The sequence below is a fragment of the Chrysochloris asiatica genome, unplaced genomic scaffold (assembly GCF_000296735.1).
Source record: "Chrysochloris asiatica unplaced genomic scaffold, ChrAsi1.0 scaffold00056, whole genome shotgun sequence".
NCBI lineage: Eukaryota > Metazoa > Chordata > Mammalia > Afrosoricida > Chrysochloridae > Chrysochloris > Chrysochloris asiatica.
In genome coordinates this window covers 11,219,592-11,246,805 of record NW_006408574.1, presented here as the reverse complement: position 1 = coordinate 11,246,805, position 27,214 = coordinate 11,219,592, and the positions used below count along the sequence as shown (strand labels likewise).

The window sequence follows — 27,214 nt, the reverse complement described above, 5'->3', positions numbered from 1 at the left end:
ACTACCCAAGTAAATGCAGCAAGCACTGATTTCAGTAAACTCTACTGTGCAAGAGATTTCAATCTTTTAATTGTCAACTAAAGAGCAGTGCAGCATTGGACACATCTGCTGTCCAAGACCTTTTTAAAGTGTTGAAGAGCAAAGATGTCAGCTTGAGGACTAAGGTGCACCTGACCCTAGCTATGGTATTTTCAATCACCTCAGATGCATGAGAGAGCTATACAGGCAACCATAGAATTGATGCATTGAGTTATGGGGTTGGAGGAAAATATTACAAGTACCATGGACTGCCAGAAGCACAAACAGATCTGTGTTGGAAGAAGTGCAGCCAGAATGCTCCCTGTAAGCCAGAATGGCCAGACTTGGTCTCTCATACTTTGGACATATTGTCAGGAGGGGCCAGTCATTGGAGAAGGATATCATGTTTGCTAAAGTGGAGGGTTGGAGACAAAGAGGAAGACCCTCAATGAGGTGGATCGTCACAGTGGCAGCAGCAATGGGCTTAGCTGTACCAACAATTGTCAGGTGGGCCAGGACCGGGCAGTGTTTCGCTCTATTTTGCGTAGGGTCGCTATGAGTCAATACCCACTCAATGGTACCTGAGAACGGCAGCAGCAGATAGCCTATGGATCTGGGGAGGATGGGCACTTACAGAATCACACAACTTCCTTCCCTAAGGCCTAGCTTTCCTCCCAAGGAAAGCTCAAGTCTTCTTATTTAAAAAAAACAAAACTTCTCCGGACACCTAAACACCTTCCCCTGAGTGGTAAGATTTTCTGGGTCTGTTCATGCCTTTGGCCTTTGTCACTTTATGTTGCCATTACCTTCCAAGATTTCTCTCTCCGAAAACACCGCATACTTTTCTAGAACTAGAGTAGAGCATTGTTAGAACTAGATTAGGCATACAGCATTGTTGTTGTTGTTGTTGTTAAGTGCTGTCGAGTCAATTCAGACCCAGAGCGACCCTGTACAGGGTTTCCGAGGCTATAAATCTTTACTGGAGCAGAACGTCTCATCTTTCTCCCGTGGAACCACTGGTAGTTTCGAACTGCTGACCTTGCGGATCACAGCCCAATTCGTAACCACTACGCTACCAGCGCTCCTTATACAGCATTGTTAGATGATGTTAAAAAACCACGTATAAGATTCCCATATCTGAAGATGATGCTAGAATATGTCAAGCTTGATCTACTAAGGAGTTCTGGCACTGCTAAATGAGTTCTACGATCTGAAGCTCTGGATCACCAACCAAAGGTCAAGCAAGGTTCAGAACTTTGGAGCAGAAAAAGAATAATCAGAATTGTTTCTTACCTATAACTCCATAAATCATTATTTGCATACAACACAACCAGTTACTAGAATATTAATAAGAGTGAAGTATTTCTGAAGAAGATGGAAATAATGATCTCTCGTTCTTGTTGTCAGATGCTGTCAAGCCCATTCCGACTTCTAGCGACCCCTATCTACAACAGATAGGGTGCCAGCCTCACAACTGTGCATATGTTGAGCCCACTTCTGCAGTCACTGTGTCAATCCATCTTTGGGATGGTCTTCCTGGGTTTTGCTGACCTTCCACACTTTAGCAAGCATGATGTCATTCTCCAGAGACTGGCCCTTTCTGACAATATGTCCAAATTACAAAACATGAAATCTCCCCATCTTAGCTTCTAAGGAGCGTTCTGGCTGCATTTCTTCCCAGACAGATTTGTTTGTTCTTCTTGAAGTTCACGGTAATCTCAAAATTTTTCAGCAACACTATAATTCAAATGCATCAATTCTTCTACAGTCTTCCTTCTTCATTGTTCAACTTTCACATGCATATGAGACAACTGACAATACCAATACCCCAGCTTGTGCCAGGCATGCCTTAGTCCTCAAAGAGACATCTTTCCTCTTTAACACTTTAAAGAGGTCTTTTGCAGCAGATTTCCCAATGTAATACCTCGTTTCATTTCCTGACTGCTGCTTTCAAGAATGTTGATAGTGGATCGAAATAAAATGAAGTCTTTGACAACTTCAATCTTTTTTCCATTGATCATGATGTCATTTATTGGTCCAGTGATGAAAGTTTTTGTTTTCTTTACACTGAGATGTAACTCATACTGAAGGCTGTGGTTTTTGATCTTCATAAGTTAAGTATTTTAAGTCCTCTTCACTTTCAGCAAGCAGGGTTGTATCATCTGTGTATCACAGGTTGTTAACGAGTCTTCATCCTACCCTGATGTCAAATTCTTCATCTAACCTGGCTTCTCAAGTTATTTGCTCAGCATACAGAATGAATAAATATGATGAAAGCATATTTATGCTGGCACACACCTTTGCTGATTTAAAACCATTCAGTGTTCCCAAACAGCCTCTGATCTACGTACTGGTTCCTCATAAGCAAAACTAAGTGTTCTGGAATACCCATTCATTTTGATGTAATCCATTGTTACGATACATACAGTCAAATAAAACAGAGGGAAACATTTTTCTAGTATTATCTGCTTCCAGCCAAAAGCCAGTTCATGTCAGCAATGACCTCTCTCTCTCCACGTCCTCTTATGAATCTAGCTTGAAATCCTGGCAGTGCCCTGTCAATGTACTGCTACAACCATTTTTAAATTATTGTCAGCAAAATTTTAGTTGCATGTGACGTTAATGATATTGTTTGATCATTTCCGCATTCTGTTGGATCACCTTTCTTAGTATTGATGAGTAAGCGGCTGTCAGTTTGTTGTACATTTCAAGTAGCATTCTGTTCACTTTCTATGTTAGATGTGATTAAATACACTCCAGAAGTACAGATGGAAATTGGTCCAGCTGAGTGCTGGGCACATAGAAGGCCAAACCAAACCAGTTGCCATCAGTTCGATCCTGATTCATTGTGACTCCACGTGTTTCAGAGGAGAACTGTGCTCAGGCTGTTGCCTTTTGGAAGGAAATCACCATGTCTGTCTCCTGCCAACCTTGTGGTTGGTTTGCTGAGTATTTAACCATTTGCACCATCCAGAGGCCCCTGATGAGTATAAAGAGGTTCATTTTTAACAGGTATCAACTTGCAATCCCACCAGAAACAAAAAAACTGGGTATGACAAAGACCCGGTAATCAGTAGCCAAATCCAATCCCTGCCCCCCAAAAAGGAAGAATTTACAAACAATCCTCAAAAGGATTAAGAAGCTATCTAAGTGACCTAACTGCCACGCAAAGTAAACTTCATCTCTAAAGGAAGAGGACAAATTCTAGACACTTGATAATGTAAATGCAATGTCCAACATCCAATCTCAAGTAAGTAAACATGTGACATGAATCCACCATTGTACTCCTGGGCATTCATTTACCCAAGATAGAAACCCAACTTGGGAGTGAAAATAGGACTGGAATCTGAAAAGAGCCATCAAACCTCACAATTTCACTCTTCACTCTGTATATGTGCCTTGCTGCCTGATCCCCCCCAGCCCCAAATAAGGATATACTCATGCACTACCTGTTTTGTAAGTGCTATTAGAGTACAAATGAGGGATCCTTGGATACAAGGAAGAACAGGAAAGTTGAGCACATCAGCTTTAAAAGCTTTAAAGATGGTTAATCTCAACTTAAAAACTAAGGCAGATGCTTTCTTACACAAAGAAGGTAGTGGGAGAGGCATAACTGAGTAAGCACGAAATAATCAGTGTTATTAATGGACAAAGGATTGATTATTAAAGAATGGTGTATTCCATGAGCTAGAGACCAGGGGCCGGGGGGGTGGAATGGGGGTGACGGGCAGTAGGATCTAAAGGTCAGGCTAGAGAGATTGGACTTTATTGTTTGGAAACTGGAGAGTAACAACAGTTTATAAGAAAAGAAAAACACATCATCAGGTCTGTGGTTTTGAGAAATAAGTCTGATCTCAATACAAAAGATGGGCTGATACACAGGGCAGAGAGGAGAGGAAGAGAGGTCAGTTAGCATATGAGCTATCTCAATAGGGAAGGAAGATCATGAGGCCTCTAATAAGACCAGTGAGAAGAAAAGAAATATAGACGAATTCTAGAGGCAGTGGAGAATGGTAATCCATCAACACAACTTGATTACCTAACAAGATGAAGATGGAAGATTTATACAACTGTTCAAAAGACAATGGTAATTCCAATAAAGTTCCAACAATTGCATGATTGACTTAGTAGGACAAAATGAGCTAGGTTTTAGACATGATGAATTTGGGCCTTGGTGGCACAGTGGTTAAAGTGCTCAACTGCTAACGGAAAGGTCGGTGGTTCGAATCCACCAGCCACTCCATGGGAGAAAGATAAGGCAGTCTGTTTCCATGAAAGATTTACAGCTTTGGAAACCTTGTGTGTGTGTGTGGGGGGGGGGGTGAGGGGTTTGCGAGGGGACTTCTACTCTGTCCTACAGGTTTGCTATGAATCCGGAATCAAACCCTGAATAGGATTTCCAAGGAGTGGCTGGTGGATTTGTTCACTTCATGACCAACATCTACAACTGGGTGTGGAGCACAACATTCAGTACTTAAATGAGCAGATGAAGGGATGAAAGAAGAATTTTCTAATGTTTTCTGTAAGAGGTAGTGTCCTTCCTCATGGATCTTTTATATAAAAACCCAGCTTTTCTTTTAAATGATCGGACAGGTAGAGTGTCATCAGTCTGAAGGAAACAGTGCAGGGATCTGTGACCTGGGCAGACTTTAGACATACCTATCATTGTTGATTCAAATGCCATCATAGAGCTGTGGCCATTTAAGAGGGCAGCTGTCACAGTCAGAACTTATACAATAACATCACCACCAATCCTGTGAGGAACTGCTCATGCAACTGTGATGGAAGCTAGGAGCTACATAAGATAGGCCACGTTCCGTAGCTCAAAGCTACCCATACTGCATGTGCACATGAGCACAATCTATACATGCTGAAATCAAGCTACATCTGCAATGTCTTCAGAAGCTCAAAAGGAATCCAAAATGCAAACAGGATCACTAACATACTTTGTCAAGCTCTCAGAACAATGTATCTTGTTAGAAAGAACTTTCAATCTGTAGAATCTGTTGCTATCAGGTGTCGCTGAGTCAGTTCCTACTCATGGCAAGCCTATGCACAACAGGCGGAAACAGCGCCTGGTCTGGTGCCATCCTCACAACTGTTGTTACACTGGAACCCACTGTTGTTGCCATGGTGTCAATCCAGCTCGTTGGTGCCATCCCCTTTTTGGCTGACCCTCCAACTTTATCAAGCATGACATCCTTCTCTAGGAACTGGTCCCTCCTGATAACATGTCTGAAGTATGAAAGACAAAGTCCTGTCATCCTTGTCTCCAAGGAGTATTCTGGCTGCATTTCTTCCAAATCAGATTCGTTTCTTTCTCTGTCCGTGTATGGTACTTTAAATCTTCTTTACCAGCACTATACTCAAATGCATCAATTCTTCTACAGTTTCCATTACTCACTGTCCAACTTTCAAATGTACATGAGACAATGGAAAATACCATGTCTTAGTTCAGGTGCACAAACCTAAAGCTTTGCTCTTTAGCATCTTAGACAGGCTATTGTAACAGATTTGCTCATCCTTTGATTTCTTGATTGCTGCCTCCATGAGCAGTGATTATGGATCCAAGCAAAATGAAGTCTTTTGACAACTTCCGCCTTTTCTCCATTTATTATGATGTTATTTAGTGGTCAAGTTATGAGGATTTTCATTTTCTTTACATTGAGGTACAATCCATACTGAAGACTGTAGTCTTTGATCTTCAGCAGTAAGTATTTTAAGTCCTCTTTGCTTTCAGCCAGCAAAGTTAAGTCATCTGAATATCACAGGTTGAGTCTTCCCCCTATCCTGATGCCATGTTCTTCTTCATATAATCCAGCTTCTCAGCTTATTTGCTCAGTGTACAGAATGAATAGATATGGTGAAAAGAAACAACTCTGTCGCACGTTTCCTGATTTTAAACCATTCAGTATCCCCTTGTTCTGTTTGAACAACTGCCCCTTGGTCTATGTCCATGTTCCTTAGGAGCATTATTAAGTGTTCTGGAATACCCATACTTCACAATGTGATCCACAGTTTCTCATGAGCCACACAGTAGAAAGCCATTGCACAGTCAATAAAGCACAAGTAACTATCTTTCTGGTATTCTCTGCTTTCCATCAAGATCCATCTGGCATCAGCAGTGTATTCCTAGTTCCACATCCTCTGCTGAATCTGGCTTGAGTTTAAGGCAACTTCCTGTCAATGTGCTGCTGCAATAGGTTTTGAATGATTTTCAGCAAAATTTTACTTGTATGTGAGAATAACAATATTGATTAATGATTTCTGTATTCCAGTGGGTCACCTTTCTTTAGCATGGGCACAAATATGGATCTTTTCCAATCAGTTTGCCAGGTAGCTGTCTTCCAAATCTCTTGGCATACATGAGCAAGCACCTTGAGTGCTACATAAATTTGCTGAAAGATTTCAATTTGCATTCCCCTCAATTCCTGGAGCCTTGTTTTTTAGTCAATACCTTCAGTGCAGTACCATAGGTTCTTGATCATATGCTACCTCTTGAAATGCCTGAACACTAACCAATTCTTTTATGTACAATGACTCTATATATTCTTTCATTTTCTTTTGATGCTTCTGCATCATTCAGTATTTTGCCCCTATTGTTGTTTTTGTTGTGAGGAGCTGTCAAGTCAGTTCCAACCCATAGCAATCCTACGTAAAATCAGAATGAAACACCGCCAGGTCCTGCGCCATCCTCACAATTGCTGCCACTGTATCAACAAATGGTCTGTTATATAGTCTGCCCCTGCCTTGATTTGGCTGATGATATTAAGCTTCTCCATCACCTCTTCCCACAGATAAGGGAATTTTATTCCTGTGTATTCCATTTGGTGAGGTCCATGTATATAGCTGCCTTTAATGTTGTTTTTAAAAAGGTATTTATAACGATTAAGTCATTGGTCTTTAAGTCATTGGTCTTGCAAAAGTCTATCATATAATCTCCAAGATAATTTATATCACCAAGGTCATATTTTCCAGCTGCTGATCCTACCTCTTTGTTTCCAACTTGTGCATTCCAATCATTAGTAATTATCAACACATCTTGATTGCATGTCTGATCAGTTTCAGACTGAAGAGTTGGCAGAATTCTTAATTTCATTATACTTGGTTTAAGTGGTTAATGCATAAACTTGAATAATAGTGGTATTAACTAGTCTTTCTTGTAGGTATATGAAAGTTATCCTATCACAGACTGTGTTGTACTTCAAGATAGATCTTTAAATGTCCTTTGTGAAGATGATTGTGATACCATTCCTCTTGAATTTGATGTTCCTGGCATAGTAAGCCATACAACTATCTGATTCAAAATGGCCAATACCAGTCCATTTTAGTTCACAAATGCCTAGGATGGCAATCTTTATGCATTCCATTTCATTTTTGACAATTTCCAATGTCCCTAGGTTCATACATTGTACATTTATGTTCTGATTATTAATGGATGTTTGCAACTGTTTCTCTTCATTTTGAGTTGTGCCCCATCAACAAATGCAGATCCTGAAAGCTTTGCTCCATTCATATTATTATTGGTCAACTCTACTTTGAGGGTGCAATTCTCCCCAGTTGTATTCTGAGTGCCTCCCAATCTCAGGGGCTCATCTTCCAGCACTGTATCAGACAGTGTTCTGTTGCCAGTCATAAGGTTTTCAGTGGCTAACTATTTAGAAGCAGTCCACACTTCCTTCTTCCTAGTCTCCCTCAGTCTGGAAGCTCATCTGAAACCTGTCCACCCATGGGTGACCCTGCTGGTATTTAAAACACCAGTGACATACTTCCAGCAACATACAAGCCAGCACAGTACAATAAACTGACAAGCAAGTGGTGGACTCCTAACTTAGGGGGAAAAAGCAACACGTGACCAAACATGCAATTCATAACTTACCAAAAATATTTTGTGGGTACCTTTTAATTTTGTAACTAATCCAGACCTTTTTCCTTGTCATTCAGGAGATGTTTTCTATCACCTAACGTATTGCACTGGGCAAATCTGCTGCACAGGAACTTTTTAAAGTATTGAAGAGCAGAGATGTCAGCTTGAGGACTAGGGTGCGCCTGACCCAGGCCATTGTGTTTTCAATAGCCTCATATGGATGCGAAAGCTGGACAGTGAATAAAGAGGATCGTAGAAGAATTGATGCCTTTGAGTTGTGGTGTTGGAGGAGAATACTGAGGGTGCCATGGACTGCCAAAAGAACCAATAGATCTGTTTTGGAAGAAGTGCAGCCAGAGTGCTCCTTGGAGGCCAGGATGGCTAAGCTTCGTCTCTCCTACTTTGGACATGTAGTCCGGAGGAAACAATCGTTGGAGAAGGATGTCATGCTGGGTAGGGTGGAGGGTCAGAGAAAAAGAGGAAGACCTCCAACGAGATGGATTGGCCAGGTGGCATCATTGATGGACTCGGGGGTGGCAGCGGTGGTGAGGTTGGCCCAGGATCGAACATTGTTTCGTTCTGCTGTGCATGGAGTCGCTATGAGTCGGTTCCGACTCGATGGCACCTGACAACAACAACAACAAATGTAGGAGCTGCATGTTGGAAAGAGTAAATTATGCTAAGGCTAGAAATTGCTAACCTCAATTAGTTATTCTCTGCCTCCTTCCCAGCTACCAATAGCATGTCTAATCAGTTGTTTCACAATCTAATGAAATATACATGGGATGAAATGGTAAAGCTAAGCTTTGATAGCTGTTTTGAAGTGATTATTCAGCAAAGAAGATATCTAGAGCTGTAATATTTGATAATTGAATGTTCTGAATTTTATCATATCACATTTGAGAACCTTGGCCTGAACAATCAGTAAGGCTGATCTCCAACAAAAAGAAGTTCTCGATAGCGGTTAAAGGATAAAAAAAATAAGGGGGAAAAAAATCTCTGCTTTCAGTAAAGTAAAAATTGCGATGGCATATTTGTAGACATTGTTTTCATTTTCAATATGATGCAATTAAGTATGATTTTCAAATTCAAGTTATAATAAACTTATTTAGGCATAAACACATGAATAGATTCTAAAATTAAATGCAAATTATTTTTGCTATATCCCTGGGACAATTTCTTTCATTAATTTCACAAGTTCAAAGATACCGAAGAAAAAGTCAAGATGACCTTTGACTAGTCTGTCCCCTAGTTTGTGAAATAGGAAAATGGTGGTGGTGGCGGCGGCTGTATGCTACCCTGTATAGGGTTTCTGAGGCCATAAATCTTTATGGAAGCAAAAAGTCTCATCTTTCTCTCATGGACTGTCTGATGGATTCGAACTGCTGACCTTGCGGTTAGCATCTTTACCGAGCTCCTCATGTAATATGAATATTTTAATATAGAATGGGACTTACATAAAAGACTAAAAAAGAAAAAGGGGAGAATTCATTCATTATAGAATAAGTGACCTTTGCGGCACAGAGGTAAGACACCACACCACCTTGGTTGCAGGCTTTAGTCCCAAGATCCACAGGAAAGATGCTGGAAACCACTGTGGAAACTATGTGGGATCATGGAACAGAGACTATGGAAAAAGATATGTAATCTGAAGCTAAGATGTCACACAATACAGGCAAAGGGAGATGTTCTAAAAAAGCACCTAAGATGAACTCTCCTACGATTCAGAGAGGGAAACAAGAGACAAGTGTGTTTCCATAATTGAGAAGAGGAACTATGCTCCCTCTGTTTCCCAGGAGTATTATAAACCACCCAGGTCATTTCTATTCCTGACTCCCCAAATACACCCCAAAGCAGCTGATGAATGGATGGGGTATCAACAGGTTTGAGGCAATACAGTATTAGTGATCAGAATATGCGTTCTGGCACTGTAACATTTTATATCTGAGTCAATCTGTACTGACATGTGGCTAAGGGCCAGTTACTTAACCTCTCTGCGCCTTAGTTTGCATAGCAATTATACCTTATCGGTTGCTACAGAGATAACTCTTCTCAGACCCTTATATGAACCACTATTATTCAGGTCCTAAGTATTGAGTTCATGTAATCCTAACAATTACAGAAGAATGCAGTTTTATTCCCATTTCACAAATCAGTTCTGCAGAGGCTAAGGAACTTGTCAGAGTAAATAACCTAACAGAAAGAAGTCCAGTACACCAATACCCAACAGGCTGACTCCAATTCCCTCTGCAAACCTCTTGTCATCTAAGAGTTTTTGCTTGGTTTTATATGACAGTTATTCCAAGTTGAGACTCGGGCAAAGAGGTACATTATGAAGTCAACAACCACAATGTGAAGAGCCATTGAGTGGGTTATGATTTAGAGCAACCCTGTACAGGGTGTCTAGAGGAGAGACTGGTGGGTTTTAACTGCCAACCTGCTGTTCGCAGTCCAGTGCTGATCCTATAAGCATACACCATGGCTCTGTATATGGATTCCTGGTGTGGCATTGTAGGATAAACGTTCAACCACAAGGTCAGTTTGAACTACAAGGTTAGTGGGTCAAACTCACCAGTTACTCCTCGGAAACCCTATACAGGGTCACTATGGATCGGAACCAACTTGACGGCACTTGACAACAACAATCTGTATACAAAAAAAATTGCTGAAAATATTAAAAATAGAACTAAAGTGTGGTGAAGGAAAACTACATTAGTAATCAATCATTAGGAGTCCTGGTATCACAAGAGTTGAGCACTGAGTTACCAACTGAGTGAGGTTTGTGGTTCGAACCCACCCAGTGGCTCTGGAAGTAAGGCCAAAACAATCTGCTTTCACAAAGACTGCAACCTAGAAAGCCCTCTGGGGCAACTGTATTCTGCCTCATGGGGTCTCTATGGATAGAAATCAAACTCAGGGCACCTGACAATAATAGTAAATCACACAGGTGGGTTTTGATTATTATTATTATTATTTTTTCGTGATCTAGGCACTTATCTGGAGTTCTGGTGCGATGCTGTAGGGTAAGCACTGGACTGCTAACTGAAAGGTTGCGGTTCTTATCCACAGTCACGCCTCAGAAACCCTTCACCGTTGCTATGCTACGAGTTAGAACTGAATCAATGGCACTTAACAACAATACCAAGGCTCTTACCTAAGGATCTAACATGAGTGACCTCATTTAATCCTATGAGGTCATTATTACTCTCATTCTACAGAGGAAGACACTGAATTCTAGAGGTATTAAATTACAGGACGGAAGTAAGTCATACAGCAGAAAACTGGCAAAGGTGACAGTCTCTTCCAGGTCTGACCTCCAATCCTGTCCCCTTAACCCTACTAAGACTGTTCTAAAGGGATGCATGTGTTCTTGGTATTGGGACTAAAAATCTTCCGTACAGCGAGGAATCCACAAATGGAAAAACAGTCTCACACTTTTTTATTTCATTCTCTAGTCTAACATTATTCATAGTCAAACATGGCAAAGCCCATGCACTGCCCGGATGACTGGGTTATGTAACAAGTGACCTTGGAATGTCATGACCAGAGGTAGGAAATGGTTTTAAAAACTTCTCAGATTCCATCTCAGAAGCATAGCACTCTTACATAAAGCAGGCTTGTAAGGGCAAACAAAGCAGAATAATTTTCTGTTTCAAGAAAAGCTATTTTCCTGCTTTGTCCACTCATACTACTAAGGATGAATTAAGTTAAATTCAGTTGAGTCTGATGACTGCTTTTTATGTATAGTAACAAGCAATAAAAAGTAGGTGTAGGTGATAGTTCAAAATGCACAGGTGAATGAAATGTGAGACAATGCCTGCAACAGTCCCTCAAAAGGTTCACAAACTGCATCCTGCACAAGGAAAGACGGCAGGATTTATAACACTCACAAGAATGAAGTTACCATTTCCAAATACATCAACTTCCCATCACAGATACATGCTGTATTACATTTTACACTACAGATTTTATTGAAAACTAAGTTAAAGTAAATGCCATCATCAAAGAATTTCTGACCTTACGAAAGAGTTCCAAAATTCAACTACCACTTCTGTTAACACTGTCTGTATTACAAGAACACTGGCTGCAGAATCAAAAACAGCTGAGATCATTCTTTAGAATCTATGCTAAAGAAATGTGAGCTATTTTTCATCCAACTTAGGTTAGCTTTTCCCAAAGTGTATTCTGAAGAAAATTAAAAAGGTAACTTAAACAATTGTCATAGTTCCAGTGTAGGGAAATACTGGCTCTTTCTCTTTTTTTAAAGGAAACACTTTATTTAGCTCAAGTAATAACAAAATGATAGGGACAGTTTTGAAGCAGAACATGGGATAAAATACAGGGTCCATTTACAGGATAAGCACAGGACCACAAAGTCGATTTGAACCACAGGGTCAGTGGTTCAAACTCACCAGCTGTTCATTGGAAACCCTGTACAGGGTCACTATGAGTTGGAACCGACTTGACAGCACTTAACAATAACAGGAAGACTTCCCTTGTCTGTGATGCCTTTTTTTTTTTTTTAAGTAAGTTTTTATTGTGAGGTTTACATGGAAGAATATCAGTTTTACATTCATCCTATCGTATTTCGTTTCATTGCAATGATTTCAATCCCCTCATGCATCATCAAATAACCAAAGAGTACACCCCACATGCCCACCCCCCCCCCCCCACTGCCTATCAGCACACAGCCCCTCTCCCTCCCTAAGTTCAGTGTCCCCAGCCGCTTCATCTTTCACATCATCGTCTCTGTCTCCACCCCTGGCGTTTCTGCCTCTCTGAGTAGGGTCCTGCTCTCCTCTCTTCTCACTTGATGGACCCAGGGACCTCCGCTCCTGGGCTGCAAAATCTATCACTCTCCTCCTGCTGTCAAAAACCATCTACCTCTAGAATTTCTACCCTCCCAGTCAGTCCTGATGGCAATTATTCACTGTTGTACCACAAGAGTCTTATCCCCATTTCCTTTCACCAGCCCTGTCCCAACAGATTGGAAATCATTCAGTGGAGAGTCTACCTTCCCCCGCCCCGCCTGGAACTAGGCTCCCCCTTGACAGCTTGTAAGCCAGTCACTTCTTGCCTTTATAGGCCCCCCATTTGAGGCAGCCACTGTCTAAGTTGCCCATCCCTGTCAACCTTGTGTACTGAGAGGGTGGGAGTGATCCTTGCTGCAAAGATTTGTTCTATTTTTTTCGCTACTACATCCATGTTGTTGTTGTTAAGTGCCGTTGAGTCATTTCCAACCTATAGTGACCCTGTATAGGGTTTCCAAGGAGCATCTGATGAGCTTGAACCACCAACCTTGCAGTTCAAACGGCTTTGCAGTCTGGTGCATTACATCCATAAGTATAGGTAAAGTTCATCAAACTGTAGCAGGTTACTCTTTTTTTTCCCCCCTCTTCTTTCACTTCTAGTTGAGTTCTGATCATCCAGCCATCGAAGCCAGGTCAAGTGGGTACTATCTGCAAGTGTGGGCATTCTTGTGCATCTCCCCTCACTTCATATCAACTGGATGCTTCACAAATGATTCTTAGAAATTTATAAAACTTTTCATTGTGATTTGCATGAAAGCTTTCCATGTGACCATTCATGCATTTCTTCCCTCTGCCATCCCCTGTCGATCATTTCCATTCATCCTTCTTTCCTATCGATTCCTGTCTTCTGAGCTTTACGCCTGGTTGTCTGAAGAAGTGCCTGCCTCCCTGGTATTACTGTTCACTTTATGCTGTGTTTGTTAGTTCCTACTCACAGCAACTCCATACAAACAATGAAACACTGCCCAGTCCTGAGCCATCCTCTCAATTATTGTTACGCTCGAGCCCACTGCCACTGCCATTGTGCCAGTCCATCTCACTGGGGCCTTCCTCTTTTCCACTGACCCTCTACTTTACCAAGCATGATGTTCTTCTCCAGGAACTGGTCCCTCCTGAAAACATGCCTGAAGTATGAACGATGAGTGTTTCTCTAAGGCGCACTCTGGGTGTACTTCTTCCAACACCGATCTACTTGTTGTTCTGAATGTCCAGGATTCCGTCAATATTCGTCAACACCACAATTCAAATGTATCAATTCTTCTATAGTTTTCTTACTCATTGTCTAACTTTCACAGGCATATGAGGCTACTGAAAATAACATGCCTTGGGTCAGGTACATCTTTGCTCTAGAACACTTTACAGAGGTCTTGTGCAGCAGATTTGCCTAATGCAATATGTCATTGGATTTCTTTGCTCCTGCTCCATGAGTGTTGATTGAAGCCTATCACCTCACAGGTCTGTCTTGTCTATCATGTTTGAGCCATAGGGATTGATAGGTCTTTATAAAAAAATAAACAGCCTCCTCCTCCCTATTTTTCAAAAACTTTTCTCCCATTATTTTCCAAAAATTTAACTTTTCATACAATGAAATCTATTTTTCACTTTAATTTTCTACATATAAACCTTGACCATTTTCCACCATCTAGAAATGTTATTTTCAATAACCTCATATGGATGCGAAAGCTGGACAGTGTATAAGGAAGACCACAGAAGAATTGATGCTTTTGAGTTATGGTTTTGGAGGAGAATATTGAAAGTGCCCTAGACTGCCAAAAGAACCAACAGATCTGTGTTGGAAGAAGTGCAGCCAGAGTGCTCCTTGGAGGCCAGAATGGCCAAACTTCATCTCTCAGACTTCGGACATATTGTCAGAAGGGACCAGTTCCTGGAGAAGGATATCATGTTTCGTAAGGTGGAGGGTCAGAGAAAAAGAGGAAGCCCCCGAGCGAGATGGACTGGCAAAGCAGCAGCATCAATGAGTTCAAGCATGGCAGCAATTGTGCGGTTGGCCCAGGACCGGGCAGTGCCTCGGTCTGTTGTGCATCGGGTCACTATGAGTCGGTACTGACTTGATGGCACCTAACAACAACAACAACAGAACGTTATATTCATTTACATTTTCATCCCATTTTAATAGCTCGCCCTTTAAAAAAAAAAAAAAAAATGCTTTAAAGCTTTACTGCTATTCTTTTATTTCAAATGTAAAGCATGCTAGAAAGAAAGGGAAAAAAGCAAGGCAAAATAATAAAGAAATATATCAGGTTCAAAGAGCAAAGGTCCTTGTTTCCCAAATTCTGATCAAAAGAGGAAATCACTGTTTGGGTACATGTCGTTCCTATACAAACACAAGAACACCTGTGCAACAGAACCTATAGGTTCTTAGGATTTCACCACTGCCCCTCAGAGTCCCTTAGTTCCTCCCTAAATCAAGACTGGGAAACTCCAGAACCTGAAATATGTCCTCAAATGAATATAGCATATTCATCCAAGAGTCAAAGACATATTTATTAGAGAATTCTTTACTCTTTATTCAATAAATAACTACAAAGGCCAAAGGCTTGGTAAATTTGGGAATGCTGGGACAGCCTTATTTTAATCACTTCAGACAATCCAAAACTATGTTTTTCTGAATGTAAAGTATGCTAACATTAAAAGTATGAAAGACAACAAACTTACTTGGGATACACAGGTTCATAAAGGTACTTGTCACCTCTTGTAGACACAATGTGAAAAAACAGGATGTAGCCATTTGCCGTCTGAAAAAGAGAAATGGTATTAACCATGAACTCAAAAAAAAGGGTATTATTAACTCTAATAGGGAATTTTAATCATGCATATTCTTATGTTGAAAAAAGTCTACTCTAAGAATCCTCCTTTGGAGAACTCTGGTCTAATAATGCAAATAAAACTGACCTCTGTTTTAATAGAGTTTCTATAGATGCAAAAATATTTCATAAGCATGTCATAAAGTTAATAGTCTAATACTATAAAAATCAGAAATAGTTATATTTTTCAAAAACACAGTCATGATTATTCTTCAATATTTAGAAAATAAACCCTTTCTGAGCTCGGCTATAATTATTTCATGGTGTTAAAAAAAATTGTGCCACCAAATCGTAAGGCAGCACCATGGAGGGGATTCTAACTCCCGGTGACCCTGTAGGGTGGGGCAGAACTGATCTCTGGGGTTCCGAGTCTGCGAAATCTTTACAGAAGAACACTACCTCATCTGTCTCCCACTGCTGGATTCAAACCACCAACCTTTTGGTTATTAGCCTAATATTTTACCCACTGCACCACCAGGTCATCTCTGAATAGTAACAGTATGATAAAATGCTTGACTCTACTCAGAGTTTATGATGTATAACTTCAGAATATCATATTTTATATTCAAAACCAACTAACTAGATTCTAATTTACCATAAAATATGTTAAGGAAAACAGAGCAAACCTCAAGTTTCCAAAATTTGAACATCAGCTAGCTAGCTCTTTTTTTCTAAATTAACAATATATTTTAGGAATATAAATTGGTTTTCGTAGCCAGGAGGTTTTGTTTGTTGTTTTGATCTATAAAAATCATTATTTTATAATGTAGCCATATATTATTGTTCAACATATTGGAGTGTTTCACCAGAGAAAGATGAGGCTTTCTGCTCCCGTAAAGATTTACAGCCTCGAAAACCCTATGGAGGGTCACTACGACTCCACAGCACATAACAACAACAAAGATTCTTTAGATAAGACCACCTTTGTAATTCCTCATGTGCAACTTTATGTTCTTAAAATATGGAGAACAAAGAATGCAGAATACGGAGGAAAATAGCTTCAAATTAATCCTCACAGCTCCACAGACAGCACTGCCCCATACAAATTGGTGCTGTCTACTAGTTGGAAGCTCCACGGTTCCCTTAGATGAGCTACACAAGTGATATCACAGGGCCTAGTCTTAGACCAATAACATTATATTACAAAAGCTGTCCTGAATAGCACTCACTCAGGTTAAAAGTTGAACATTTCAGAGTATCAGATGCTGATAACATAATCAGAATTTTAACAAATGCTAGATGATTATAATGTCAGATTGAATATCGTATCATTTTGTACCAGCAGTTAGAAGTTTCACATATATAGCATACTAGATGAAATTACAGAAAACAGCTTGATTTACTACTTTGATATCTGTATCAATCCTCTTTACTAAATAGTCTAAGACTTCACCTGTAACCAGTCCTGGTATGATGCTATAGGATAAGGATTGGACCTCAAGGTGAGTGGGTCAAACCCACCAGCTGCTCCTTGGAAACCTTATACAGGGTCGCTGTCAGTTGGAACCTACTTAACAGCACTTAACCACAACAATAATGAAATGTTATATGCTGCCAATGACATTTACCACTTACGGGATCACCAACAGTCTTATCTTTAAATAGTTTATAAAGCTGGATAATAAATGATCACCCTTAAAAACAGTATGTTAATGTAACTACACCACTGTCATTAAGGTCATCTTTCTCTTCCCACCCACACAATATTGCAAACAATCTCTATGACAACTACTACTTAGTCTATAGACAGCAATCGCAGTATTTTAAACACACACAAACATACACATTCATTCTCCCCGCTGCCCCCAGCAAACGAATTTGTTGAATAAGTGAAAGAAAACATAGATGGCTCTACTTCCTGTGCTCCTCCCATATCTGAATTAGAGATTTCTCTCTCTAAGGTATACTATTAGAATTCATGAAACCGAGCATCAGAGAGAAGACAGCTGCACAGAGACAGAAACCCAAGAGTCCCGTCAGGCCCATGAATGGGAGGAAACTTCCCCAGGTGGAAGGAAGAATACAAACGGGAACAGCATATGATGCTCCCACCAGCACAGCTGATGAAACTCAGACACTCCTGAGGCATTTGGCAGAATACTCAGGAAGCTAGTCCTCAGGTATAGCTGTGGTAATCCTAGAGAGGCATTGCCTCAGTATTGGGAAATAATTAATCCATGACTGAGCACTGCTCCAAGTCTGCCAAACAAAGTATAAAAGCAAGATATGAATGGACCAAAGTGTATCCAAGTAACTTAACTGTATCCCAGAACAAAGCTCAAGAACTAAAGACTAAAAAGTATTCGGCACACTACAAAGCAAAATTCTCAATATGTTGGGTTCAATTAAAGAAGCAAAGAGTCAGAAATACACGACAATGAGGCGGGGGAAAAGCAACCAATCAAAAAGGATCCCGAAAGACCAGGCTTACTGACCAGACAGAGACTGGTGGAACCCAAGGCTGTGGCCCGTGCTCACCCTTCAGGTCTGGAAACAAACTCACTGCCAGGCTCAATTTCCAGCCAAGCAGTAGACAGAAATTTTTGTTGTTGCTGTTAAGTACTGTAGAGTGAGGACCAACTCATAGCGACCCTGGACAGGATTTCCAAGGAGTGACTGGTTGAGTTTGAACCACCAACCCTGAAGTCCAGTGCTTTATCCCATAGCACTACTAGTACTCCAGATAGATTGGGGTGGGGGGGATAACAACACTATTTGAACAGGGTAGGCAGTTCAAACTCACCAGCTGTTCCTCAGAAATCCCACACAGGGTCACTATGAGTCAGAACCAACTCCATGGCACTTGACAACAACACTAGTGAGGGTACACACACTATAGGAGGGTCAACCATTTGAGACCAAAAGGTTGGGAAAGATGGAAAATAAGAACAAGAAACACATAGAGGAAGTGGGATAAATGAGGTTACACTGAAGAGAATGCAATCAATGTAAAAACTGATGATTTGTTCTGTAAATATTCATTCAATACCAACAAAAAAACAAAACAAAACAAAGACCCAGAATAAACAAGGTGTGAAAATTAACACAAACAGGCATTGAAACAACTACAACACTATTCCATATGTTCAAAGTGTTAGGGAATAACCCAGATCAAACTCTAGAGAGGAAAACGAAAATATTAGAGATTTCAAACATACAAATGGGATTGCTGGCAGATTAAACATTTCAGAAGAAAAGATCAGTGATCATGAAAAGCACAGCAATAAAAATTATTCACATTAAACACACACAAAAAGACCAAAATTTAAGCATTTTTAAAAAAAAGAGAACAGTGAACAGAGGGACAGCGTCCAGTGGCCAATGCTACACGTACATAAAGTCCCTGAAGGAGAAGAGACTCTTGTTGCTTTTAGTGTCACCTAGTTAATTCCGATGCACAGTGCCCATGTATAGGGTTTTTGAGAAGCAGCTAGTGAGTCTGAACTGCCAACCTAGTACTTAGCAGTCCAGTGCTTACCCTACAGTGTCACACACACACCATGACTCTAGGAGAGAGGTTGTTGTTGTTAAGTGCCGTGGAGTCAGTTTCGACTCATAGTGACCCTGCACAGGCTTTCTGAGGCTGCAAATCTTTACAGGAGCAGAATGCCTCATCTTTCTCCCGCGGAACCGCTGGTAGTTTTCAAACTGCTGACCTTGAGGTTAGCAGCCCGACTCTACGTTACCAGAGCTCCTTCTAGGAGAGAGGCAGGAGTTTGAAAAAAAAATGTTTCCATGTAATTGCATTTTAATGTTTCTAAAATACAACTGACTATTTAAATAAAGATGATAACACTATGGGCTGAAATTATCAGTACATATAAAATTAAAATATGTATGATGCATGTGTGTTCCTTGGCTACAACAGAATTAAGTCAGAAATCAGTAACAGAAGATTTCTGGAAAACCCTGCAATATTTTGATACTAAGAAACATGCTTCTAAGTGATTCCCCTGATCAAAGAAGAACTCAAAAGGTAAACAACAGAGTATTTTGAACTAAATACACAACATCAAAATCTGTGGGATACTGGTAAAGCCATACTTAAAGGAAATTTATAGTCTTAACATGCCTCCTGGTGTGGCACTATAGGATCAGCACTCAACTGCAAATCACAAAGTTGGCAGTTCAAACCCACCAGCTGCTCATCAGAAACCCTATGCAGGTTCGCTATGAGTTGGAACAGACTCGACAGTGCTTAGCAAAACAAAACAAAAAAAAATTGCCCATATTTGAAGAAAAGAAAAATCTTAAATCAATGAATTTCGTCTGCACCTTAAACTAAGAAAATAAAAATAAAAAGCAAATGAAACCCAAGTAAGCAGAAAAAAAGTGTTAAGAAGGGAAATCAATAAAATAGAAAAAGAAAGAAATGTGAGTGAAACCAAAATTTGTTCAAGATCACTAAAATTGACACCTCCTGCCAGACTGATTAGGAAATAAAGAAGAAATGAGGACTATCAGAAATTAAAACAGTGACATAAATAAGTCTGACAATTTATATGACACAGACAAATTCCTTGAGTGGCACAAACCACCAATGTTCAATGAAAAGCAACAGGTCACTGGACTAGACCTCTGTCTATTAAAGACATTGCCTATCTATCTATGGCAAAGAAACCAATGAAAGATACTCATCATTAGTTATGAGGGAACTGCAAATGAAAACTCTAAGATACCACTACATGCCTATTAGAATGGATAAAATTAAGAAGGTAGTCCATACCATACGCTGGCAAAACGTAGAGGAATGAGAATGCTCATAGAACACATGCAGGAATGTACAACCACTTTGGAAAAAAGCTTAGCAGTTCCTTAAATAGCTAAAGCACATCTCCTGAAGATCCCATCATCCCACGCTGGGGTACTTACCCTGAGAAATGAGTATCCATACAGATTGTCTTACTGAACACAGGATCCACAAATATCAAGTCACCTTTCTAAACAATTACTAAATAATGAATAGTTCCCTTGTGTATTATTCTCTATGGTAGGTAATAAACTTAAAACAAGTCATCTCTTTTGCAGATAGATACAAATAAAAAGTTGAACAACAGGTAAAATGGTTTACCTAAAATTAGCTTCTGGATTCTAATAAGATAAGAGGCCTGAGTGTGCTGTTCATCCTCCTCCTTCCCTTCCCCTCCTCCTCCTCACCCTCCTCCCCTCCCCCGCCTCTTCCTCCTCTTTCTCCTCCACCTCTCAGGAGACCCACCACCAAATCTAAGTGTTGGTGGAGCCTGGAGGAGGGTGCCCTGGTGAGCTGAATTACTCTGAGAAAGCCTTCAGTATAGGTCCCTTCCTCTCTGAGAAGCTCTAAATCATCAGCCAAAACAAGGCCAGGGGAAGACTGTGGAACAGACCATCAATTACTACTCATATGCAAGTTCAGACTGAAGCTAAAGAAAATTAAAACAAATCTATACGAGACAAAATATGAGCATGAACATATCCTGAATTTAGAGATCATCTCAAGAACAGATTTCATGCAATAGACACTAAATACCGAAGACCAGAAGAGTTGTGGGATGGACAAGAACATCATATACAAAGAAAGCAAAAAGTCATTAAGAAGACAAGAAGGAAAAGACCAAAATGGATGTCAGAAAAGGCTCTGAAACTTGCCCACCAGGGTAGAGATGCTAAAGCAAATGGAAGAAATGTGGAGATAAAAGAGCTTGAATAGAAAATTTCAAAAGGTAGCTCTAGAAGACAAAGTCAAATAATATAACAAAATGTGCAAAGACCTGGAGTTAGAAAACCAAAAGGGAAGAAAGAGCATGCTCGGCATTTCCCAAGCTGAGGGAACTGAGAAAAAACTCAGGCCTTGACTTGCAGTATTGAAGGATTCTTTAAACACTGAAAGATGCAGAAAGCTTCAAAAGAAGACCGAGGGATACAGAGTCACTGTACCAGAAAGAGATGGTCATGTTCAACCATTTGAAGAGGAAGCATATGATCAAGAGCCAATGATACTGAAGAAGGAAGTCCAAGGTGCACTGAAGGCGTTGACAAAGGGCAAAGCTCCGGGAAACTGATGGACTACAAATTGAAATCTTTCAGCAAACTGATGCAGTACTGGAAGCACTCACTCATCTATGTCAAGAAATTTGGAAGACAGCTACCTGGCCAACTGACTGGAAAAGACCCATATTTGGGCCCATTCCAAAGAGAAGTGACCCCGCAGAATGTGGAAACCACTGGACAACATCATTAACATCCCACACAAAACTTAGCAAAATTTTGCTAATGACAATTAAAAAACGGCTGCAACCATACACTGACAGAGAACTTTCAGAAGTTCGAGCCCACCAGCCACTCCATGGGAGAAAAATGAGGCTTTGTGCTCCCACGAAGACTTAAAAAGCTTCAGAAACCTTATATACAGGGTCGCTACGAGATGGAACTGACTCTACGTCACTTAACAATAAAAACTTGAGAATGTTACATAAGGGATTTTGAAGTATGGATCTTACCTTTGCATCAGGGTCTGAAAAATGCAATCAGAACTGTAGTTTATGAACTCTATGTCTATCCCACCTCATTCATGTGGGGGCAGAGATCAGTTTAGTTTAACTTGACAGCAATGGGAAAGCAGAAAGTGCTACCACTGCCATTACTTGTGATTTCAAATGCTAGTAATCGTCTAACTGACTTCACCACGTATGTTTCACACCTGAGGGCTGCTTTCTGAGCTTTTAGTTTGAATTCATTTAAAAACATCAAGTTGGTAAAAAAAAAAGTTTAGTTCCAAAGCTATTCAGTATTCAATAAGTGGTTGAAGCCAGCTTTTGTTTTAAAAAAGTATTCAGTAAATAAGTAAAGGCAGTTCTTATTTAAAAAAAAAAAGGCAATCTCAGTTCTGAGTTCAAAATATTCACAATAAAACTTAACCATTGGTAAGCCATCAAACAGTTGTGTGGTAGGTCAAGCAAAGATGTGGTGGTAGTTACGTGCTGTGGAGTCGGGTCCGACTCATAGCAACCCTGTACAGGGTTTCCGAGGCTGCAAATCTTTACGGGAGCAGAACGCCTCATCTTTCTCCCACGGAACAGCTAGCTGGTAGTTTCGAACTGTTCACCCTGAGATTAGTAGCCCAATTCATAACCACTATGCTACCAGAACACCTTCAAGTAAAGATGTTGTTGTAAGTGCCATCGAGTCGGTTCCGACCCATAGCGACCCTGTATAGGGTTTCCGAGGAGCAGCTGGTGAGCTTGAACCGCTGACCTTGCAGTTCAAACAGCTTTGCAGTCTGGTGCATTAACCCACAGCGCCACAGCAGGACTCCTAAAGTAAAGATAGTCAGCTTGTATTTCTGACCAATAAAATCATGAACCTCATGGTTCAGGCTGTGCATCAACTTGACTGCGCCATGATACTCAGTGGTTTGACAGTTGTCACGAAGAAGTCATCTCTCCTTTTGTGATCTGATACAAGACAGTCACTTTCCTGATGAGACCTGCCAGTTGAAAGGGAATCTCCTCAGGCATGTGACCAGTACCAGTATCTACGGATGTTCGTTCTGGCAGAGCTTTTTATTTCATCTGGAGCTGACTCATCATCACTTGACTTCTGGTTCTTTGGACTTGAAGCAACCACCCTGCCATACTGCTTGCTAATCTAGGGATTAGTTAGCTTAACAGCTACAATGAGTCAGAAGGCTCTAGCCTGACATCTGTCCCACAGACATGGGACTTCATCACATAGGATAAGGATCTGCAAAACCTCTGCAACTGACTGAGCCATTTCCTTGAGCTCTCTAGTTACACACACACACACACACACACACAGGAGCTCCATACGATAAGCAGTGGATTGTGATTCACAAGGTCCATGGTTCAAGTCTGCCAGCCTCTTTGCAGGAGAAAAAGACACTTTCTGCTCCTGCTATGAGTCAGAATGCACTCAATGGCACTTAACAACAAGACAACAACAACCACATACATATGTGGGAGAAAGGTGAGGTTTTCTGTTTCCATGAAGTCTCAGAAACCCTTACAAGGTCTCTGTGAGTTGGAATAAACTTGGCCTCACCCGCCCATTACCCCCATACATAGATAAGCTTCACTGGTTTTGCTAGAGGACCCAGCCTAAGGTACTGATGATGGGTAAATTCATGGGTAAATTCACAAGAGTGCCAGAAGTTTACTATTATCATTGCTTATTCAATGATAGATGATAAATTCAAATATTCCTCACAAAGTATCTGCTGATAAAATAACATAACGAATAACAGTAAAATTTAAAAACCTTACATATTCAAAGACTTTGTAAATGTGTCCAGCTAAGCCTTTTCTGCTCCATGCTTTTTCCACCACTGATTAAAACATGTTTTAGTAGATTCTACTTCATGATGTTAACTAAATGAGTGCAACGATGAATACAATTTAATTTCTCAGATCCTCAAGGTACTCATCTATGATGAGGGACAGTGGTCTCTAACTCAAAGTGCTGCCCTAAGACTAAATAGGAGGACTGGCCTAATTGGCTGACAAGGACACCTACACAGGAGGTGATCAACAATTGTCAGCCACGTTTACACCTGTTACTGCACATTTGGCGATGGTGACACCACCAGAAATGACAGTGACAAAACAAACTGAAGAGCAAAATTAGTGGAACAGAAGATATGCAAAAACAGATCCAAATAGATATAAGAATTATTATTAGATGGGCACATAAAGCCTATTATTTTTGTGGGAAATATCCTTGGAGGCCAGGACTAAAAATGCATAAAAACCTTATTAAACTGCCAGGACAAAACAGGAAAGCGAGAACAATAAATGGATAAACATACAGGTAACACATTTAAGGAAGAGAAAGTAGTAGCGTCAACAAAGATGATACAGGAGAGTCAGCACAGCAATTCTTATCACCAGAAGGTGATGCTCATGGTTGTGGAATACTGAAGGGAATCCATCTAAGGGAATCAAATTTAAATGAAATGCAATGATTTCAGAAGAAAATACTGTCAACGCTGAAAACTCTACTTACAGCCACAGCGATCATGGTACTGTCTGGCCGCCATTCAGCCTGTTTGTAGGGTCCAAACTGAGCAGATGATTTTGCAGCTTCCTTGTAAGTGATAATTAACACACTAGGCTGGAAGGAAAGAGTTGCATTGTATTAATATTAATAGCCCAGGAAAATACATTCAAACAAAATATATTCAAACAAAATTTAAGATAACCTATCTGGAAATAATAATTCAATTAGAAACCCCCATAGCATAATCTAATATTAAATCATCAGCTTTAAATAGTCCAGTCAAATCAATCAAAAATAATTCTTCAATGAACACCTTCAGCATGACTGAGGCACTATTTAATAAACCAGAAACCAAACCGCTCCCCAATCTTAAGTGTTTATCATCTACTTGGGAAAATAAACAAGTAAAAATTCAGGGTTATCAGGAAGCACATATTCAAATTCTAAACAATGTAATGGTAATATCTTATTTAGTACTTCACACAGACTTTCAAGCACTTTCTACTTGCTCTCTAATTGAAAAGAACTCACCAGCTACTCCTTAGGAACCCTATACAGGGTCACTATGAGTTGGCACCAACTTGATAGCACTTCACAACAACATAACAACACAGAAGGGGAGAGACAGACAGGGGTACAAGAATTTGTTCAAACCAGTGTATGAATGTGTGGCACTGTGGGATAATGCACTGGACCGCGAGATTAGCTTCAACCGCAATGCCAGCGGTTCCATTTCACCAGCCACTCCATGAAAACCTATCGGGGCCGCTGTAAGTCAGAACTGACTCAACAGCACTTAACAACAAGTGTGTGGATGAAAGTTTTCATTTCTCTTAGTTAAATTTACCTACGAGTGAAATTGCTGGGTTATATATTAACTCTACAAAATGTTTAACTTTTTGAGAAACTGCCAAACTCTTTTCCACAGTGGCTGTTCCATTTTATATTCCCACCAGTGCACGAAGGGTCCAGTTTCTCCACATTTGCCAGCATTTGTCTTTTTGATTATAACTATCATTCAGAAGGTGAAATGGGATCTCATTTTGGTTTGATTTCTATTTTCCTAATGACTAGCATTGCTGTGCATCGTTTCATGTGCTTGCTGGCCATCTACTTATCTTCTTTGAAGCAACATCTATTTCACCATTTTTATTTTGGACAACGTAATCACTAATTCTTTAAAAAAATGGTTATGTCCCAATAACTGACTTTCTGAAGTTGATTGACTGTTGACGTTTGTTAATTGTTTCTACAGTAAAATCCATTATAAATGGTGATAAGGTTCCCTGGTCATCTCATAAGTCTATTCTGCCCCTATAACCAATGAATGGAGTCCTGGCACTGCAGAATAATGCACTGGACTACAGGTTGACAGTTTAAGCCCACCAACCGCTCCTCAAAAACCCTATTCAGGGTCACTATGAGTTGGAACCGACTCGATGGCACTTAACAACAACAACAACATGACCAATGAATAGACTCTTGGTGTGGAGCTGTAGGATCAGCACTGGGCTTTGAACTGCAAGGTCAGCAGTTCAAACCCACCAGCTGCTCCTCAGAAGCCTATACAGGGTCACTATGAATTGGAACTGACTCAATGGCATTTTTAACAACAACATACTCTATGAAACAGTTTGAAATATTGTGAGAATGACCAAAATGTTACCCAGAGACACTAACTGGTACTGACAGACTTTTTCGAGGCAGGGCTGCCACAAACTGGCAATCTGTAAAGCTCAGTACCATGAGATACACTACACGTTCTGACGCATGAATCTTGTTGTGCCATCAAGTCGGTTCTGACTCATAGAGACCCTGTAAGAAGTTTTCAAGGAGCGGCTAGTGGGCTTGAACTGCCCACCCTGCAGTTGGCAGTCCAGTGTTTATCCTACAGTGCCACAAGGCAGGACTCAAATACTAGCTCAGCCATTTATGAGTTCTGTGACCTTGGCAAACTACTTAATTTCTATGTTGCAATTTTTACATCTTTAAAATAAATGTAATGATAGAACCTAACTCCTTGGCTAGTACTTTTGCAAAGATTACATATATTAAATACAGGATTTGGTAGCACATCTGAAACTTAGTAAGTACTACAGATGTTATTTGTTGTTGTTTTATTACCATTTTAATGTCCTGGGATCACATTATGGAAAATAGTGTAGAACACAACTCTCAGCTGCTTCCTTGGGATCATTTATTCAGACTCCACTGAAGACACCAGTAACATCACTTCCCGCTCTGTGTAGTTTAGGCAATGAGAATAAGGTCTGCTCCATTTGCTGGCAGTGCAGGGCTGCGACCAGGGCACATTAAGCAGACTGAGGGTGGGGTGGAGCAGAATGATTTGAGGTGGACCTAAGGGGACTGTCAGAGATGATGAAAAGGCTCTAAATCTTGACTAGGGCAGTGGTTACATAAGTATAGGTTGTTGTTGTTATCAGTGCCATTCGATAGATTCCAACCCACATAGACTTGTCAAAATGTAGCATTTTACTGCACACTGAGATAAATTTTATCTCAATCCCCATCCCCAAAAGCCATCTTCAAGTGTACTGAATGCTGTTTACAAAAGCAAGAAAAATGACCCCAGTTAAGTTCAAAGAAAATTTTCTGCTTAATTAGTTGTTACACAGAAAATAAGTTAACTAGAAATCTTACATTCACTTTTAATTGTGTTTTATTTTGTTAAGTATAAACAG

At 40.3% G+C, this 27,214-nt stretch overlaps 1 protein-coding gene across 2 annotated transcripts in view; it reads right to left on the bottom strand.

The window, feature by feature from the left end:
• KIAA1432 (KIAA1432 ortholog) overlaps positions 1 to 27,214 on the bottom strand; it is a 95,468-nt gene that overhangs the window by 47,388 nt on the left and 20,866 nt on the right. For both annotated transcript variants that reach the window (XM_006863755.1, XM_006863756.1), the window contains exons 2-3: positions 24,519 to 24,626; positions 15,373 to 15,452 (exon numbers count right to left, since the gene is read on the bottom strand). In XM_006863755.1, coding sequence (XP_006863817.1) covers positions 15,373 to 15,452; positions 24,519 to 24,626 — 188 coding nt within the window. The remainder of the gene's footprint in view (positions 1 to 15,372; positions 15,453 to 24,518; positions 24,627 to 27,214) is intronic.